The sequence below is a fragment of the Asterias amurensis genome, chromosome 1, assembly GCF_032118995.1.
Source record: "Asterias amurensis chromosome 1, ASM3211899v1".
NCBI classification, from domain to species: domain Eukaryota; kingdom Metazoa; phylum Echinodermata; class Asteroidea; order Forcipulatida; family Asteriidae; genus Asterias; species Asterias amurensis.
The window spans coordinates 27,072,710-27,090,350 of NC_092648.1; the positions used below are offsets into that span (position 1 = coordinate 27,072,710).

Below are 17,641 nucleotides of genomic sequence, written 5' to 3' on the forward strand. Positions count from 1 at the left end.
TCAAAGAAGAGGAGACTCTTTGCTTGGCAAATAAAACCACACAATTTTTATCTAGGGACTGTTTGCGTCGCGCACAGAGAGGTAAAAGATTTGCCACGATATTAGGGACACCTCGAAAACAGGACCTCCTACGATACTAATATTAGGACCCGAAGAGGAATGAGTTAAATGACAACGAATGAGTCTAGACTCTCAAATTCTAATGTTACCTTACCTCTCTCTGTTTCTACCCAGTCTCTAATATTAATTCAAACGACTCGAGTTGAACACATGAGTGCCTTCCTTCACTGACTGTAGTGTGTAACTTTTTTGAAGAGCGAATCTCACCAAAGTTACCTTGCTGAGTGTCCCGCCAGTCGAACTTCAACCATCAACAACAGTCTCCACGATTTCGCATGCTGCTTTTGTTGACATGCATGCTGCCGAGTTGAGAGAGCCAACTTCCGGAATAATGTTGTTTAGTAAAACACCTAGACGTATAGTACACTTACTCTAACACGGTGTGAAATGCAAATGGTACCAGTCTATTTTAAAATACACATAGGTTATAAGTGATCAACTCCCTTCATGATCATCTGACGAGGTGGCCGAGTGGTTAAGGCGATGGACTGCTAATCCATTGTGCTCTGCACGCGTGGGTTCGAATCCCATCCTCGTCGCCAATTTTTAAATTTTTTCTTCATCAATTTAAGTATCGTTTGTTTTTTCATCGTCAATTTTAATAAATCTCTTTCCTGAACACATGCATCGAATTTATTACTATTGCTGATAAAAATAAAGTCACTTCTTCACTCAAAAATTTTGCGATTTCATTCATCTTCCAACACACTTATTTTACCATACAGGCCCGCAAATGGACACCCGTAAATAACAGTGTAGTGTACTATTATTCTAGGCTAAAGCATTTTCATAACAGTTTGGCAACTATGCCTACAGAATTTAAAAAACCCACAAAAAACTAAAAAAGTATTAATGCTTTACTTACTGTTAATGATTTCTGATTGATTGGGGCTGGAGTTTAATAAATGGAACGGCGTGAGCAGTCTGATGTTAGGGCGGCAATGCCTGCCAAATTGACTTGAAATCATTGGCTTTTCCCATAAAATCACGTATGAAGTTTCTGGTAATTTCACACAATGGGTGGCAGCAAGTCGCGTAACAATTTAACCGCGTTTGAAAATAAATTGGGACCTTCGCATTTAGGCACCATGGAGGTAGAAATAGAAAACCAATCGTATCAGTTGTGGGTTTTGCTTTTCCGTGGACTGGGTGACAATGGTGACACCTTCTTTCGAGGATATTCTGTACCCTGGTGATTCTGTCAATCCCCACACTACCCCCCCCCCCCCCAACCCCCTTCCCCTACCCCCCCCTCCCTTCCCCATTCACGGCATAATGTACGGCGAACTAACTGTGCACAAACTACTTCTGCTAGCGCCCTCTTGTGATACACCCTCATTCAACCCATGGGACAAAATCTCCGGCGGACAGATTTCCCTCGGGACAGCCATTTTTTCCCGCCGCAGACCCCACCTCAAAGCACATTGAGACGCTATTATGGATTGTGCTATTTTATTAGAACTATAGTTTCATTAATATTAAAGGCAGTGGACACTATTGGTAATTGTCAAAGACTAGCCTTCACAGTTGGTGTATCTCAACATGCATAAAATAACAAACCTGTGAAAATTTGAGCTCAATCGGCCATCGAAGTTACGAGATAACTATGAAAGACAAAATAACCCTTGCAACACGAAGTTGTGTGTGCGTTTAGATGGTTGATTTCGAGACCTCGAGTTCTAAACTTGAGGTCTCGAAATCAAATTCGTGGAAAATTACTTCTTTCTCGAAAACTATGGCACTTCAGAGGGAGCCTAGACTTGATTCAAGTCCCATTCTCGTGTGAGAGGTCCCTAAGCTATTACCTCAACTTACTATGAACCAACGCCGTAGCATACAGTACAGTGCGCGCTCGCCGTCAAAATGAGGTCCCGAGCCGCATGCGGAACAGGTTTTGGAATGCAGAACATCACAAAACAGTAGTTTTCTGGGGATGGCACGGGATTGGGACTTGAGTCAAGTCTAGAGGGAGCCGTTTCTCACAATGTTTTATACCATCAACCTTTCCCCATTACTCGTCACCAAGAAAGGTTTTACGCTAATAATTATTTTGAGTAATTACCAATAGTGTCCACTGCCTTTAATACATTATTATTAGGAACATTAGAGATTTGGTCAGAAGAAACTCGTCCAAAATCATAAAACTTATACGGTCTCTATGATGAAAATAGTTGAAAACACTGAAATACTATTTCTGTCTAAAAATGTAATTTTTGATGAGAAATGGGGGCCAAACTAAAACTCATGTCCCGAGAGGAGTTTATCGCTCAGTGAGCGTTTATACCGGTATGTCATTTTCTTTTTTTTTAAATCAATGACACGCAAAATGCAAATCGGTTTTTCAACCCCTTCTCGTGGCCGATCTATCTCAAACGTTTACAGTTTTGTTCCAGTATTTTTTTTCAAGAAAGTATGGAAATAAAATGTGAGTTTGAATTGAATTACATAATGTGCTTTTACACTTTGAGCATAAACCAATTCTGTAATAGTATCCTGAACTCAAGTTCGGATTTGATATGACATAGTCTTTGTGCAAGATGTTTCTCGCCTTTCATGCACAGCCCGGCCAACTCACAAACAGGTGCCCACATAGTCCATACACCCACCGCTGTTGGTGAGTTAGTGCCGCGCTGTGCGTGAAAGGAAAAATAGAAACGTCTTACACCAAGACTAGATGTGACATCGACAATTCAGTGCAATATCATCCAATCAGACTTTACAAGATAGACATTCAAACAAATCTTAGAAACTATGTTTTATTACCAAGTCCTCAGTTGGTGCATCTTTTGATGTACAACGGGCGGAGAAGGTAATTAATTTGAACAATTTTAAAATTGTCTGGGTCAAGACAAAACACTAAACAAACAAAAATCACCAGAATCTGTCATGATAGACACATAGCAACCATTATTATGTTTTGTTTTTAAAACTCACTGCAGGATGCTTGTACTCAGAACGATTTTACTCAGCAAACTTTTCTACTGAGCAGCTATTCTGAACAATACAAACCAAAAATTAATGCACTAAAAAAGGCATGAGCATGAGATACGCCATATTCCGCGAATTAGTTTGAAGTAATTGGTGGTCTAGAGTCTCACAGGGCCAATTGTTTCATAGAGCTGAGACAGTGGACACTATTGGTAATTATCAAAGACCAGTCTTCTCACTTGGTGTATCTCAACATAATGCTTATAATAACAAACCTGTGAAAATTTGAGCTCGATTGGTCGCCGGAGTTGCGAGATAACTATGAAAGACAAAAACACCCTTGTCACACGAAGTTGTGTGCTTTCAGATGCTTGATTTCGAGACCTCAAATTCTAAACTTGAGGTCTCGAAATCAAATTCGTGGAAAATTACTTCTTTCTCGAAAACTACGTCACTTCAGAGGGAGCCGTTTCTCACAATGTTTTATACTATCAACCTCTCCCCAATATACTCGTTACCAATGAGGTTTTATGCTGATAATTATTCTGAGTACACTGCAAATTTGTTGGTCAAAAAATGTGTTGGGTAAATGCATTACTAATTTGTTGGTCACAAATAATGGACGTTGGTTAAACAAAACCGTTGCCCAACACGCTTGGGCAAAGTTGACCAAATTATTGGTTAACTGGTTGGTCCAATGTATTTATTATTGTAGTTGGGCAAGATTTGCCCGAAAGTTGGTCAAAATTACCACAGTAACCAATGGTGTTGTGCACAAAGCTTTCTGGTTGTTGGGCAAAGTTACCGGTGCGCAATATTGTAACAAAACTGTAATGATTTAGTATTAGTGTACATGTACATGTACAACATTCGTACTGTAAGTAGTAGTGGTAGGCCTACACACACACACACACACACAAGCAACATCATGGCGGCTGGCTGTCAAAAATACTCTTCGAGATTGGGGAATGGAGTGCTTCTCTGAAACGTTATTGGTTAGATGCAAAAACAACCAATATTTAAAGGTTTACCCATAGAATACACTGATTAATGTGTAGGGACACAGTTTAGTTTTCAGAAGTAAAGCAGGACGGAGTTCACCGTGAAAAGTTTGATGTTTACTCCCGTGTTGGGGAAATGGCTGAACAGTCCGTTGTCGTTAACGATCAAAAGGCAAGGGTTAGATTAAATCCGTTGTGTTCCGGACTTTTTGATCGGGCTCAGTTATCTCGACAAAATTATATAGACCCAATATAATTCCAATTATAATTCGGAAAAAGAGAGAGAAAAAAAAGGGCAATGAACACTGTTGATTGCTGACTCTTACCAGGTTACTTCTGACATGATAAATTTTTTTACCTTTAAATTGTGAGCTGTATAATTTGGGCCTTTAGGATTTGAGGAATAATCCATTACAAGCCATAATGCAGTATTAAGTCAAGAAATAAAATAATTTTTGCAACGCAGTATATAGTCAGAATTAGATTCTTTCAAAATGCATTTATTATCACACCAAGGGCATTTTACCGCACAACAGTTACCGACTTGATTTCAAGACTACATACAACCCGTTAAAAGGTATTGTTATTATTATTGTTATTATTGTAACACGGGGAAAACAAGGACAAGTCATGCGGCTCGGGGCCAAAAAAGTAAACTCAATAACTTTTACTCGGAAGCAGGCTGCCCTGAGCAAGGTATAAATTAACTCAAACCTCCATGTTCAACACAAAGGGCAGGAGATTGGAACCAACGATAATCCCCGTAGGAGTGATAAGTGCGTCTCGTTAACGGCTACCAGGAATTGTATGGATTACTTTTTTATTTATTTTTTATAAAAGGATGAACACAATTAGTTTTAAGGGTTTTGATAGATCAAATTTAATTTTCCTTTCAAAGATTGCTTGTCAAATATTTGTGGCGATGATATTATTTAACCTTAGTTTATTTTGCTATATTTATTAGTCAGTCCGAGCATTTGACGCTTTCGGTGACCTAGAATTTTGTCGTATACATTGTAACAGCCATTTCATGTAGACATTGGGTCGACCACTGGCAGGCCGACCATGCGCACACACAAAATGGGCATAGCACATTATGATAATGCTGGCCGCCTGCACTGCAAAACAAGTTGGTCAAATAATTTTACCCAACAGTTGCCCAGCTTCCAGCAGATTCAACAAAGCAGAAGTTGAAGCAGAAGTGAAGAGGAATGACTGGCTGAAAACATCTGCACATATCAGATGAATCCAGTGTGGGTTGAGTACCGCAAATTAGATGCCCTTTCCGAACTGAAGTTTTTGTTGCATCATATTTTACGTTAAAAAAAGGGCCCTCATCTTCCTCTTTTTGGAAAAATCCGGACGATCAACGTTTTTTTTTTGGCCTAACCAACAATTGAATAAAGGAGTAACCAACAAATAATCGATCATTGCTACTTTTGTTGGGTAGCAACCTTTGCCCAACACGGTTGTCCAACGTTGGTTCAAATATCAACTGACTACATTATTGGGCAACATCTTAACCAACATAATGGTAAACAAACTTGCCCAACTATTGGTCAAAAGTTATTGCCCAACTGTTGGGTAAAATGATTTGACCAACTTTTTTTGTTAAACTGTTTGCCCAACTATTGGATAAACGTTATTGCCCAACCACTGTTGGTTAAGTTATGCCCAATTATGTAGTCAGTTGATATTTGAACCAACGTTGGGCAAAAAAGTTGGGAAATTTTTGACCAACGGGATTTGCAGTGTAATTACCAATAGTGTCCACTGCCTTTAAGCATAAAAAGTAGCTTGCTTACAAGAATAAGATTACCAGCCAAACTACCATGTCGCATGTAAAACTTGTGACCGGTATCATGCTCAATTCTGCTTAGCAGACAACTGTAAAGTAACATTTTCTGCTTAAGCAACTCTGTGAAATTGGGCCCTTCACACCAGCGGTCTGACTACAACCGCGAAGTCCTAACCAAGTCCTAACAAGTCCTAATTAACCATATCCTAACCATTTGCTAACCATTTCCTAACAATTCCTAACAATTCCTAACCAATTCCTAACCGATTCCTTGCCAAATTCCTAACAATTTCGGAAAATGGGGCATAAAGAAAGGGGTGGAGACTTTGGTCACATGACTTTATGCCCCATATTGCTGAAGGTTATGATAAGGCGTGTAAGCCCTCCGTTATCAAGTCCCAATCCCACACTCTGACGAAGATAAATAGATAGCAGTCCCTCCACCCCAATTACAGAAGTCTCAGATCCCTAACTTAAGATTCTGTCAAAATGTCGGCAAACCAGAGAGATTTATATGCCAATGGTTGTATTCGCAATTAAAAAAGAACCACCACTTAAAAACACAAAACAGTAAACCAGGCAATTTAAGCAAGGCGATTCCCATTAATAATCCTCAATTTTGATTTCAACGTCAAAAAACAGTAGACATTCTGAGAAGCAAATTCCCTGCGCTGCCCTTTGAAGCAGTCTTGCCAATTACATCTTCGTCTTGCCGACTTCAGAAAAATCCCATGGGGTCCATGACAAAAAACTGTTTCTCTAGAAAAACCTCCACAATTCTGAATCATCACGTATTATTAGCTTTCTGGCGACCCCAATTGGTTGTATGCAGTTTTTTCCTTATGTAAATTGCCCCGTTTGACTACTTTTTAGAAGATATTATAATAGGAAACGAATAACTTTACTCTTTGAGAAGGGTTGTATAAGCAATTTAATCATCAGTTGTTTTTCAAACCAATACTGAAAAACTTGCATGTAGACACAAATCCACTCGCTTGCGAGGTTGTAAGGTTACAGCAACGGTTGAAATCCCCCTTGTACTGTATTGTAAGTAATTAGGACGAAACTGTCTGGGCCTAAATAAATAGATTCCGTGATATTACGTGTAATTTTTTTCAATATTTTTGTTGATATTATTATATTCCGTGTTGTAATTCTCAGAGGTGATAGTTTGAAAACACTTTCTAGAATATAATTACAATGTAATGTTCTATACAGAGCCCGTACATGGACAAGGTTTTGGTTTGGCTGGTGGTTTTTTTTGTTCCCCTAAAAATGTTTAAACGTTACAACAAAAGTATTATTTAAGTATTACTTCGAGAAAATTCTGAGGGGACGAAATAATATTCGAGTGAACAATATAGTAATTTTACCTCGGCGAAACGAAATAATAATTTCAGGGTAATCAGGCATGAGGGTAATATTTCAAGGGAATTCCTTGAATTACTACATGCTCTCGTTTTCACCTTGAACGCGGGTCTGAACAAAACATCACGACCTTAGTCTTTCCATGTCACTTTGAAATAATTGTCAATAAGAAGTCTGCTCTTCACTAGATTTAATTCGACAACGGGTCTATGCTGTCACGGCTCTTGCAGATTAACAAAGAAAAGAACCTGCCCAGAGCAAACGCTCACCATTTTACTTCATCAGCAAAATGCACACAATTGCATGCACAAAGAAACTAATATTATATGATACAGAATAGGAATTTCATAAATTATGGAACCCACTTTGGGATTTAGCTGGAGATTTTAGTTTTGAGAAAGGAAAAATATAAATAATTTAATTGCCAACGCATGTTGACTTTCATTCAATCGTTAGATGCTGAAGGTGGTTGAAGAATGAAGGGCAGAATATTACCACAATAATTGGGGGTTGTCTGTCGGACGAGACGAGAAAAAAATTCTCAATAACTTATATTCTCACTTTCAATACGGGCTTTATTAACACATTCCATTTTAATTGGATGGTGCTGATGTCTCAATAATTACGTTATATACTTCTAAGATATCAAGATCCACATTTTGCCTAAATGCAATAATCAATCACTACGAGAACATAGCTATCTGTGATTCGAAATTTGTTTCGTAAAGTAATTTGTTATGTAAAGATAATGGTTACAAGTATGATGTAACCACAAAAATTGATGTGCATAATTTTATTAATAATTTGTGTCTTTAACGTTCCACACACACAAACAGACATGGACACAAGGATAAAATGGATAAAGAAACCGCTAGCATAAGCAGCGGAGATGGAATAGAGATTTTTGTAAGGGGTTTTAAAAAAGTAAACTGAAAAATGCAATGAATTAAAAATAAATCAGTTAGTTGCCTGAAAAATAGTTTTTTGCAGCTTTCTGCACACGTTTGGCTCCTTAGAAATAAGTTGTTGACATTTTAACCTCAAAATGGCACTGAAATTAATCTGTGTACATATTGTAATCCAAATGTTGCAATCAAGTCTTAAGTTTGCATAAGTTTAACCTCTCAAATCTGACTTTCATATCAACAATAATATACTTAAGACACACATCTTATCATCTGATGAAACATAATCATGGTAAATGGCCTTAGCTTTCGAACCAAACCGGACCTCCTTCAGGGGCATACACAAGTACAAACAAATACATATCCACTTATAGCAAAAAGAGGAGCAAACATTATGCATTGGTGTGTGGTCACGTTGTGTTAAACGATATAATAAATACCCTTGCTGGAAAACAAATGAGGTGTCGCCTGTAAAGGTCTGGATGATCTGAGAAAGAGTATCACAATCTGCTGTAAATACATGCAGTTACTCTAGTTGTTATCCTTTAGGCTTTTGGTTCCCACAAGGTCTTTTGACAATCTCAGGGAAGATGATTTTTTGTTGATGCTTTCTGCAAGCATTCAAGATCTGTGGTTTCTTCAAAAAGATGTAAATACAATTAAGGTGACTTAATAAAGGTGACTTTTATTGAAACTAGGAGATAAGCTGTTCAAAGTAGACAGTGCAGGGAGTGGTGAATATTGATATTCCTCAGCTGAAGATCCACTTCTTTCTTCCCCTTCAAAGTGGTGCAGCACAATGATTCGCAAGGAGCTGATTGAGATAACTACAAACAGATCAATAAAATAAACAATTTTATTATAAAATTTAATGACTATTAAATGAGTGACCACTACAAATGATAGGGTAAAGTTTGAAACGTTTTATGGTAAAAACACAATATGTAGAAGTTTGCAGGAGTGTGTAGTAAGTGTTACTCATCAAGGCCCAATTTCAGATGTTAAGCAGAAAATACTGCTTAGCAAATTTCTAAACTAACCAAAATATTTTTGGGGCACCAGTTACATCAATGTAAACTTCATGGACTTTTGGCTGGTAACCAGTTTCTGCTAAGAAATTATTTTCTGTGCTGAACAAGTTTTCGTGCTTACAAGCTTTATGATACTGGGCACATGGCCCAGTTCCATACAGCTGCTCTGAGCACAAAATGCAAATTATCACATAATGTCAACAGGTATAAAAACCACATTACATGTACCATCTGTGACTAATAACCGGCTTATTTTTTGCTGAGGCAAAACTTCTTAAAGTAACATTTAATGCTTAAGCGGCTCAACGAAATAGGGCTCGGTACTGTCAAAAGTACTCATGGCCAAGTGGTCTAGTACACAGACTCAAGTTCAGGGCCTAATTTCACAGAGCTGCTAATTTCACAGAGCTGCACAGAGCACAAAATATTGCTTGAACCTTTTTATGTTAAAGCCATTGGACACTTTCAGTAACCAGTATTGTCCAAACGACCACACTTCGTTTATCACAACTTATATATAAAATAACAAACCTGTGAAAATTTAGGCTCAATCGGTCACTGGAGTCGGGAAAAAATAATGGGAAAACCCACCCTTGTTTTTCCGCACGTTCTGACAATTCACCGTGTTATGACATGTGCATAAAATAAATCCGTAATTCTCGATATCGAGAATTTTCAGTCAAACCACAAAACTCACTAGTTTTGTGAGAAAATACTTTTTGAATGCCATGATCCAACTCCATGTATCACACTATTTGAAGCACTGCGTCAAATTTGCTAGAAAGTAAATTTGTAATCAAATGCGCGCTCGTTGAATGCAGAAGCGCTACATGTAGTTCGTATTCAGGCATAATATGTGGTCTTTATAAAAAAAGTAGGCAAATTTTATTGACGACAAAGCTTGATCCACATGAACATTCTCAGGCTTCCTGATCACATTTTTTTTTCTTCTGTTTTCTTTTCATGGGCAAAAAAAATTGAAACTGGGCTGTGCACAAAATGCGTCAACAGCTGAACAGGAAGTCGGGGCTTTGAGGATATTTTTGTTGGTGCAATATGTATGTGATGTCAATCATTGAGATAATCCTTCAGACATTTCTCTGTTTAACTTATATAGTACAAAAGTGTTTCAACTTAAATTTTCCTGATTGATAAGGTCACAACAAGGACATTTGATCCGCAAAAAGTAGTCACCCGCCCACTGAGAGCACAAAGGTAGGCTGACATCATGTTTAGAATAAAACTCTGCTACTCAGTCAGTGAAACACTAGCTACATAGATTCCAAAACATGGGATTCGAACTGCATCTAGCTGTATAGCTACCGGCAATCTCGATAGTCTAGTTGGTAAGACATTGCTCTAGAACTGCAAGGGTCGAAGGTTCGAATCCACCCAAGTAATATGCTTGTGATATTTTGTTCACTGGACTCAGGAAAGTACAGAGCTAACACACATCGGTGTATGGGTAAAACCAAAAATTAATATACTAGCTACATCAAACAGCACAAAAGTCAAGACTACGGAGATACGTTTGTACTAAGACTACAATCATTTGTCAAGGACTGGCTTACTTTGGATTATGTTGTTCCACCCGGCCTTTTAAGATGTTCGGTCCAAGGTACTTGCCGATCTCTATAAGGCAAAGGCTTGCAGCACTGCTAGTCAAAGCATTATCACATGACTAAGGAGAAAGAAAACAAAATACATCACTGTTAATTGATTCGGGTACTTTTTGTATCTAAAACACAATTTCCACAGATTTACATTTAACTTACACCATTTGAAGATAATAATAGAAGAAAGCTTAGTTTTTGAGAATAATAATAATAATAATAATAATAATAATAATAATAATAATAATAATAATAATAATAATAATAATAATAATAATAATAATAATAATAATAATAATAATAATAATAATAATAATAATAATAATAATAATAATAATAATAATAATAATAATAATAATAATAATAATAATAATAATAATAATAATAATAATAATAATAATAATAATAATAATAATAATAATAATAATAATAACAATAACAATAGCAATAGCAATAGCAATAGCAATAGCAATAGCAATAGCAATAGCAATAGCAATAGCAATAGCAATAGCAATAGCAATAGCAATAGCAATAGCAATAGCAATAGCAATAGCAATAGCAATAGCAATAGCAATAGCAATAGCAATAGCAATAGCAATAGCAATAGCAATAGCAATAGCAATAGCAATAGCAATAGCAATAGCAATAGCAATAGCAATAGCAATAGCAATAGCAATAGCAATAGCAATAGCAATAGCAATAGCAATAGCAATAGCAATAGCAATAGCAATAGCAATAGCAATAGCAATAGCAATAGCAATAGCAATAGCAATAGCAATAGCAATAGCAATAGCAATAGCAATAGCAATAGCAATAGCAATAGCAATAGCAATAGCAATAGCAATAGCAATAGCAATAGCAATAGCAATAGCAATAGCAATAGCAATAGCAATAGCAATAGCAATAGCAATAGCAATAGCAATAGCAATAGCAATAGTAATAGTAATAATAATAATAATAATAATAATAATAATAATAATAATAATAATAATAATAATAATAATAATAATAATAATAATAATAATAATAACAATAACAGTATTTATAATTATAACGGTATTTATAAAGCGCCAAATTGCCAAAGGATACAAGGCGCTGAGAAATGAGGAGTACAATGTCACGAAAATACGTTTTACATGCTAAAATAATTTTCATCTCCTGAGACAAAACTAAAGCACCTCAGCAAGTAATGAAAGCTTTCTACCATCGTTATCTTCAAACTGTGTGAGTTTGATGTAAATCTGTGGACATTGTGTTTTGTGTCCTACAAAAAGTACCCAGACCCTTTAATTTGGATCGAGCCATTGCTTCTGAATAATATATCAAATGACAATGCAAAAGTAAAAGTTCACCCCCAAATCCCTGCATCATCCCAACAGGGAAGAAGAATGAATACACTGTCATATTTATTAATGAGTAATTTCATTTTCCGGCTTAGTCAAGATGCATAAGAAACACAAGAGGAAATTGGCCTTTCATGACCTTGTTCCAAAAATAATTATTAAACGTAAAATGCCAAGACCAACTGGGGATAATTAGTTTAGTTTATTCAAGCTCAGTCATGTATGCTTGGTTCTTGAAAGGGCAAGGGCACAGTGGCATTTCCTCCTTAGTGAAGGGCACTACAGCAAATTGTCAATTTCTACTGGAGCTTTTCAAGGGCACCAAGGCAATGACCAGGGGGCATGGAGGCAATCGCCTCTGTTGCCTCCTTGAAGTTTCAAGCCAGCAAGCTGCACTGCCAATTTGGAATAGATTACCCTCTCAGATACAAGCGATAGGCCTACAGTCTAGAGTTTTCTTTTTTTTAAGACCAAGTTATTTAAGACCTTTTTTTTTTAAACAAGCTGTGGGGTTATTTTGTTTTATGAGTACGTCATATTGTTATTTTTTACTCTTTGCTGTTTGACTCCATTGTGCCATGGCCTTTGTGGCCTTCATGTTATTCCAGGCTTAGTTTATAGTGACTTCAGCCATGAGAAGACCTTACAACATCATGTAAATTATATCTTTGTTTTTTTTACGAACAGAAGGCAGGGGATACTTTTGGTAATTGTCAACTGTTCTCCCGGTACTCTTTATCATTAAGTCTTTATGATCATTAACTTGTGGAGAAATTACCAAAAGTACATCCTGCCTTTAAACTTGCTTCAACAGAAGTCACAAGGTTTTTATTTTTTATTTTTTAAAATAGTCTCCCTATTGATGAGAAAAGAACAAACCTATCATTGTCATTATAAACACAGGCAATTCAACCAAGTGTAATTATAGCCCTGCTACATTTTGTACATGTACAGCTATTCCCTATGAATTATTGAGATTTGAGATATTAATAGCTCAGATACTTAACATACAGTGTACAATACTATTATAAGAAATTGATGGCCCCCATTAAGTCTAAGGTATTCAACCAAAATGAGCTTATCAACAAAGTGTGATTAAAGCCCTGCTACATGTACAGCTATTTCCCTATGAACTATTCATATGAGATATCAATAGTTCAGATACTAAACATACGGTGTATGTAACTATTTGTCAGAAATTTATGGCCCCATTTATTAGTTGAGCTTGTCCTGAAGCATGATTACGACTGACTACTGACAACAGTTCAAATTAAGCAAGGGTGTTGTAAAGAAGGGTACTTATTCATGTTTTTTTCATAATACGTTATGAATAAACGTTAAATTTTGTACATGATTTTTGGGGTTGAACAAAGAATTGACTAGAGTGGGATTCGAACCAACGACCCCCCTTTAACGTGCCGGCGCTCTACCAACTGAGCTATCTAGCCCTATATTGGCGGTGTCCCTTCTTTGTTCAACCCCAAAAATCATTTCAAAATTTACCAAGTCAGTTTCCCTTGTGGTTTATATTGAAATTATGTACATGCTGGAGCTGGAGAACGCTTGCATGGCTCCAACCAATAACAGGCACACTTCCAACCAATAACAGGCACACCTTTTCCAACCAATCACAGGCGCAGATTGAGTTCACAAAGTCACCAATTATGACCAGACTTGGTTGATTGTGGTACGATAATATTTACAAACGTCACTACTTTCCAGTCTACAAAACTGAAGGAAAGGTGTCTTTTAAGAGGGCCCACGGTAGATCCTTTGTTACGTCAACTCTTAGTAAATTGACATTGTTGCATACTGTTCGCATTGGAAAAAGGCAAAAGAGTTGTCATTCAACGAAATTAATCCTGGTATTCCCCTAATTAATTATGTTTTTAATGTGACTGTCTAAACTGGGCCAATAGGCTTGTTGGTTCCACAAGTTCATCGGCTTTTTCACAAGTCCATACAACTTTCTTCCAACAATTTGCTTGGGATTTGCAGTCAAAGAAACAAACAGCACTTGCATGGGTCAACAAATAGCTTTAGGATGCAAAGAATTCTGTTCTAGAGAGCGTTCAGCTGGCTTTGACCAGGTTGACTACAGTTAATGGGAATATACTGCATCTACTGAATCAAAATTTACTAATGTCTAATGATGAACTCACCAGAGCATAGAATATGGGATCCAGAAATGCCTCCAAGCAGGGTTTGAAATATCTCTTGCCAATGTTCTTGGCAATGGCTGGCAGCTGGAGACAAAGAAAAAACATTAATGATGATGGTGAGAAATATTGAAAACATCCTTACAAGCACTGACACATGTTAAAACTTGACATCTTTTGATGATTAACAAATAAAAATATTCCACACAAGCTTCATTTTACTATCAAATTCTGCAAATTAGATTAGAGGGAAGGTATAGGCTTGGTGACCACTCTTACAATAAGTGGCCGAAACAAAGCTCAGTTGGTTACAAGTACAACAGCTTGTGATAGTATACAAAAATTGATAATTATTTCACTTCAAAGTATTGTGGTAATTTGGTTTTCATCCCCCAAATTTTAATCTGAGAAATGTTACTGTCAGATAGGTTTTCACAGATTGTATTCTAATTTTGAACTATTATTCCTGCATGAACATACATGTAACTGCTCAAAATTTGTTTTGATACAAGTGTGACCACTATTTGAAATGAAACGTTCAACATGTTCAATGGGTAGTTTTATTGTACATGTTTACATTTATATAGGATTAGGACAATCAACTAGTGCCAAAAACCGAAGGTATATATACATTGTTGTACTCTTATTGAGCTATTCATCCATGGAGATTTTTTTTTAATTAACAGCTGCAAAGTTATTTTGTCAGCATCATCTTGGTTTGGTTTTTGCACAGGATATGTTTTCAAAAAACCATGGCAAGCCGGGCAGCAGGATAAATGATATTTATACACACAATGTGTAGTCTCAACCAGGCCTGGAATTTCACGCAGGCCATGGCCTTCGTTGCCCTTGTCTTGGCCTTGGTGCCCTTTCAAAAATTCCCATAGACTTTAAGATTTTCCAATGGAAGTGCCTTTTTCGAAATGAAAATGGCCTTGCCCTCTCAAAGATGAAATTGTACATGTACAACTCATTGCGGAAGCTCATTAATTCAATTAAATTTAATTCAATTCAATTTATTATTCACATCGCGTTAAAAACATGAAAATTGCCTTCCAGTGTGCATCATAAAAAACACAGAATTAAACAATACAAATATAAATATAAACTACAGGTATATAAATATAAACAGGACAAAAAACACAGAGACAAAGATATTTACAACCATCCATAAAATTACAGGGGATATGACAGGGGATAATTTATGTTATTTTTTTATAGTAGAGCTGTTGGAGTGAAATGCGGAGTGAGGCTTTGTAGGCTGTAATTGTATTCTTTAAAGACACATTACATGTAGACACGCGTATAGGACTGGTCATCACAAAATAAAATGGACTTTTGAGAAATACAAAGACAACAAGTGATGTGAACCTGTGGAGTCCAGATTAACATGTCGGTGCTCTACAAACTAGCCCCCATGTTGGCGGTCTCCCTACAACCTTATACTGCTGTACTGTACCAATATTCCAACAAGGAGTCTTCGATCAAGTTCCATGCTTCTCCTCATTGAACCCAAGTCTCGACACTCATGGGGTGACAGGTCTTCTTCATCAGCCGCGCCACGCATCTGGAACTCTCTACCACTTAATCTTCGATCTTGTCTTTGTACCGCAAAATTAAACTCTCTTCTTAAAACTTATCTTATGTCACAGGTTTTCAATGACTAATTTTATTGTGTCTGTTTTTCTTTGTGTTGTGTTTTGTTTTTGGTTTTACTGCGCCTTGAACACCCAGCAGGGTGGATATGTGCGCATTACAAGTCTTATTATTATTATTATTATTATACATATCTTCATCACATAAGCTTTGGTCACTCTTCCAACAAACAATGATGTTCTGGGCTCCAAATCCCAGGCCCAAATCCCAGTGATGAGAAACTGGCTTGTTTTTCACTACTGGACAAGCCCGTGTGGTCTTGTATATCCACATAGAATAAAGATATAAATTTAAAACAAATAAATGTTGTTCAAAAAAACAAACTTTTTTTCTGAGAAATATCTTTCAATTCTGTTGAGTATTGCAGTATTATTGTTACCCATTTTTTATATTTTTTTTTTATTTTTTTTTTTATGCAAGTCGCCAGACACACAAGGCCTGAAGGCCACTTCAAGGTGTGGGCTACAATTTTTTTTTTTCCAGGCCATTGCCAACTACTCCTAGGGCTGAAACAGGGTTACCCCTTTTACAGTCCATACGGATGTAGGCTTGGGTATCATCAGTCCGCCGAAGCCTGGCCGGTAGAGCAGAAAGCACTACCTCCCCAATTTTATGTAGCAAGTGTCATGACCGGGATTCGAAACCCACACTCTGCTGATCAAACAGCAGAGCTTGAGTCCGGTGCTCTTACCCGCTCGGCCGTGACACGCCATAGAAAAGAAACAGTTCACACAAGTATGTATGTTAAATATGTGTAGGTAGCTTTTTCTCACATGATCATAGTCTTGTAAAACAAATGAGCTTGTAAAAAATTGAGCTACATGTACATGTACAAGCCCAGGCGTCTCAAGGATTTTCCTCCCTAGCTCAAACCTTTCAACTTTCAAGGGAATCTTCCTATTCAAACATCACAGACCTCATTCCAAGACTTACTTATTGTCCCGAATCCCTCGAGGAATAAAGACACTACCAATTCATCCCTGCTTTGCGGAAGTGTCTGGCAACCAAATCCAAACCAGCGAGACAATCACAAAACAACATACTTAGTAGTTAGGCCTTAATTATGCAAACAGAAAATGCTCCCAACTCTGAGATGTTTAAGAAAAGAAGAAGATAATTCTGCTCCCTGTGTAATTTGGCATCAGACAAAGGACAGACCTACATGCTTTCTCAAACATCTCTTAAACTTTGAAATTCAAAACACCCTTTGAGTGAGTAAATTGAATGGATGCTTGCTACAGATGTAGTAATCTGATTAGAAGCAACCTTGAAGGTTTTATAAGCGGGTTAATTCAATCTTGAATTATGTACATGTAGGCCCATAGAGGTAAGCTGCAAAGCATTCATAACAATGTTGAAAGTAAACAAATTTGATTTGGTAGGGGCCCTGTCAACGCCCCATTCTCCCTCTGACAGACAATACGCGAGCATCCACTCTACTCAGATCAATGTACTGAGGATATTTGATTTTAACACAGAGTTACTGAAAAGGAAAATTAAAGCGTTCGCTTTCAACTAACGTAAAGGTAAATTAGTAAAGTAACATAAAAAAGTGAAAACACTTAAATGTTCAGTAGATTGAGAAATACTTGTTCATATGAAAATAAACCTAGTTTTTAGTTTTTAGCAGAAAGTACCATTTTCTGGCCTGTTTTGTCGCATTTGCTGTCAATGCCATTTACAAAAGACTAGAAAGAAATCAATCTTCAAAAATCAAAA

The 17,641-nt window shown here is 36.9% G+C and overlaps 2 protein-coding genes and 1 non-coding gene across 3 annotated transcripts in view; 1 reads left to right on the plus strand and 2 right to left on the minus strand.

Annotated features, from left to right (window-relative positions):
• LOC139935014 (protein dispatched homolog 1-like) overlaps nucleotides 1-389 on the minus strand; it is a 59,856-nt gene extending 59,467 nt beyond the window's left edge. The window contains exon 1 of the mRNA XM_071929460.1: nucleotides 215-389. The gene's annotated coding sequence lies outside the window, so the exon portion shown is untranslated. The remainder of the gene's footprint in view (nucleotides 1-214) is intronic.
• A 188-nt stretch (nucleotides 390-577) lies between these two features.
• Nucleotides 578-659, plus strand: Trnas-gcu (transfer RNA serine (anticodon GCU)). Its single transcript has one exon. It is a non-coding gene; the product is annotated as a tRNA-Ser (tRNA).
• A 6,213-nt stretch (nucleotides 660-6,872) lies between these two features.
• Nucleotides 6,873-17,641, minus strand: part of LOC139935027 (uncharacterized) — a 30,223-nt gene continuing 19,454 nt past the window's right edge. Inside the window, exons 14-16 of the mRNA XM_071929481.1 lie at nucleotides 14,270-14,353; nucleotides 10,723-10,832; nucleotides 6,873-8,947 (exon numbers count right to left, since the gene is read on the minus strand). Of these exons, the coding sequence (XP_071785582.1) occupies nucleotides 8,902-8,947; nucleotides 10,723-10,832; nucleotides 14,270-14,353 (240 nt within the window). The 3' untranslated portion in view covers nucleotides 6,873-8,901. The remainder of the gene's footprint in view (nucleotides 8,948-10,722; nucleotides 10,833-14,269; nucleotides 14,354-17,641) is intronic.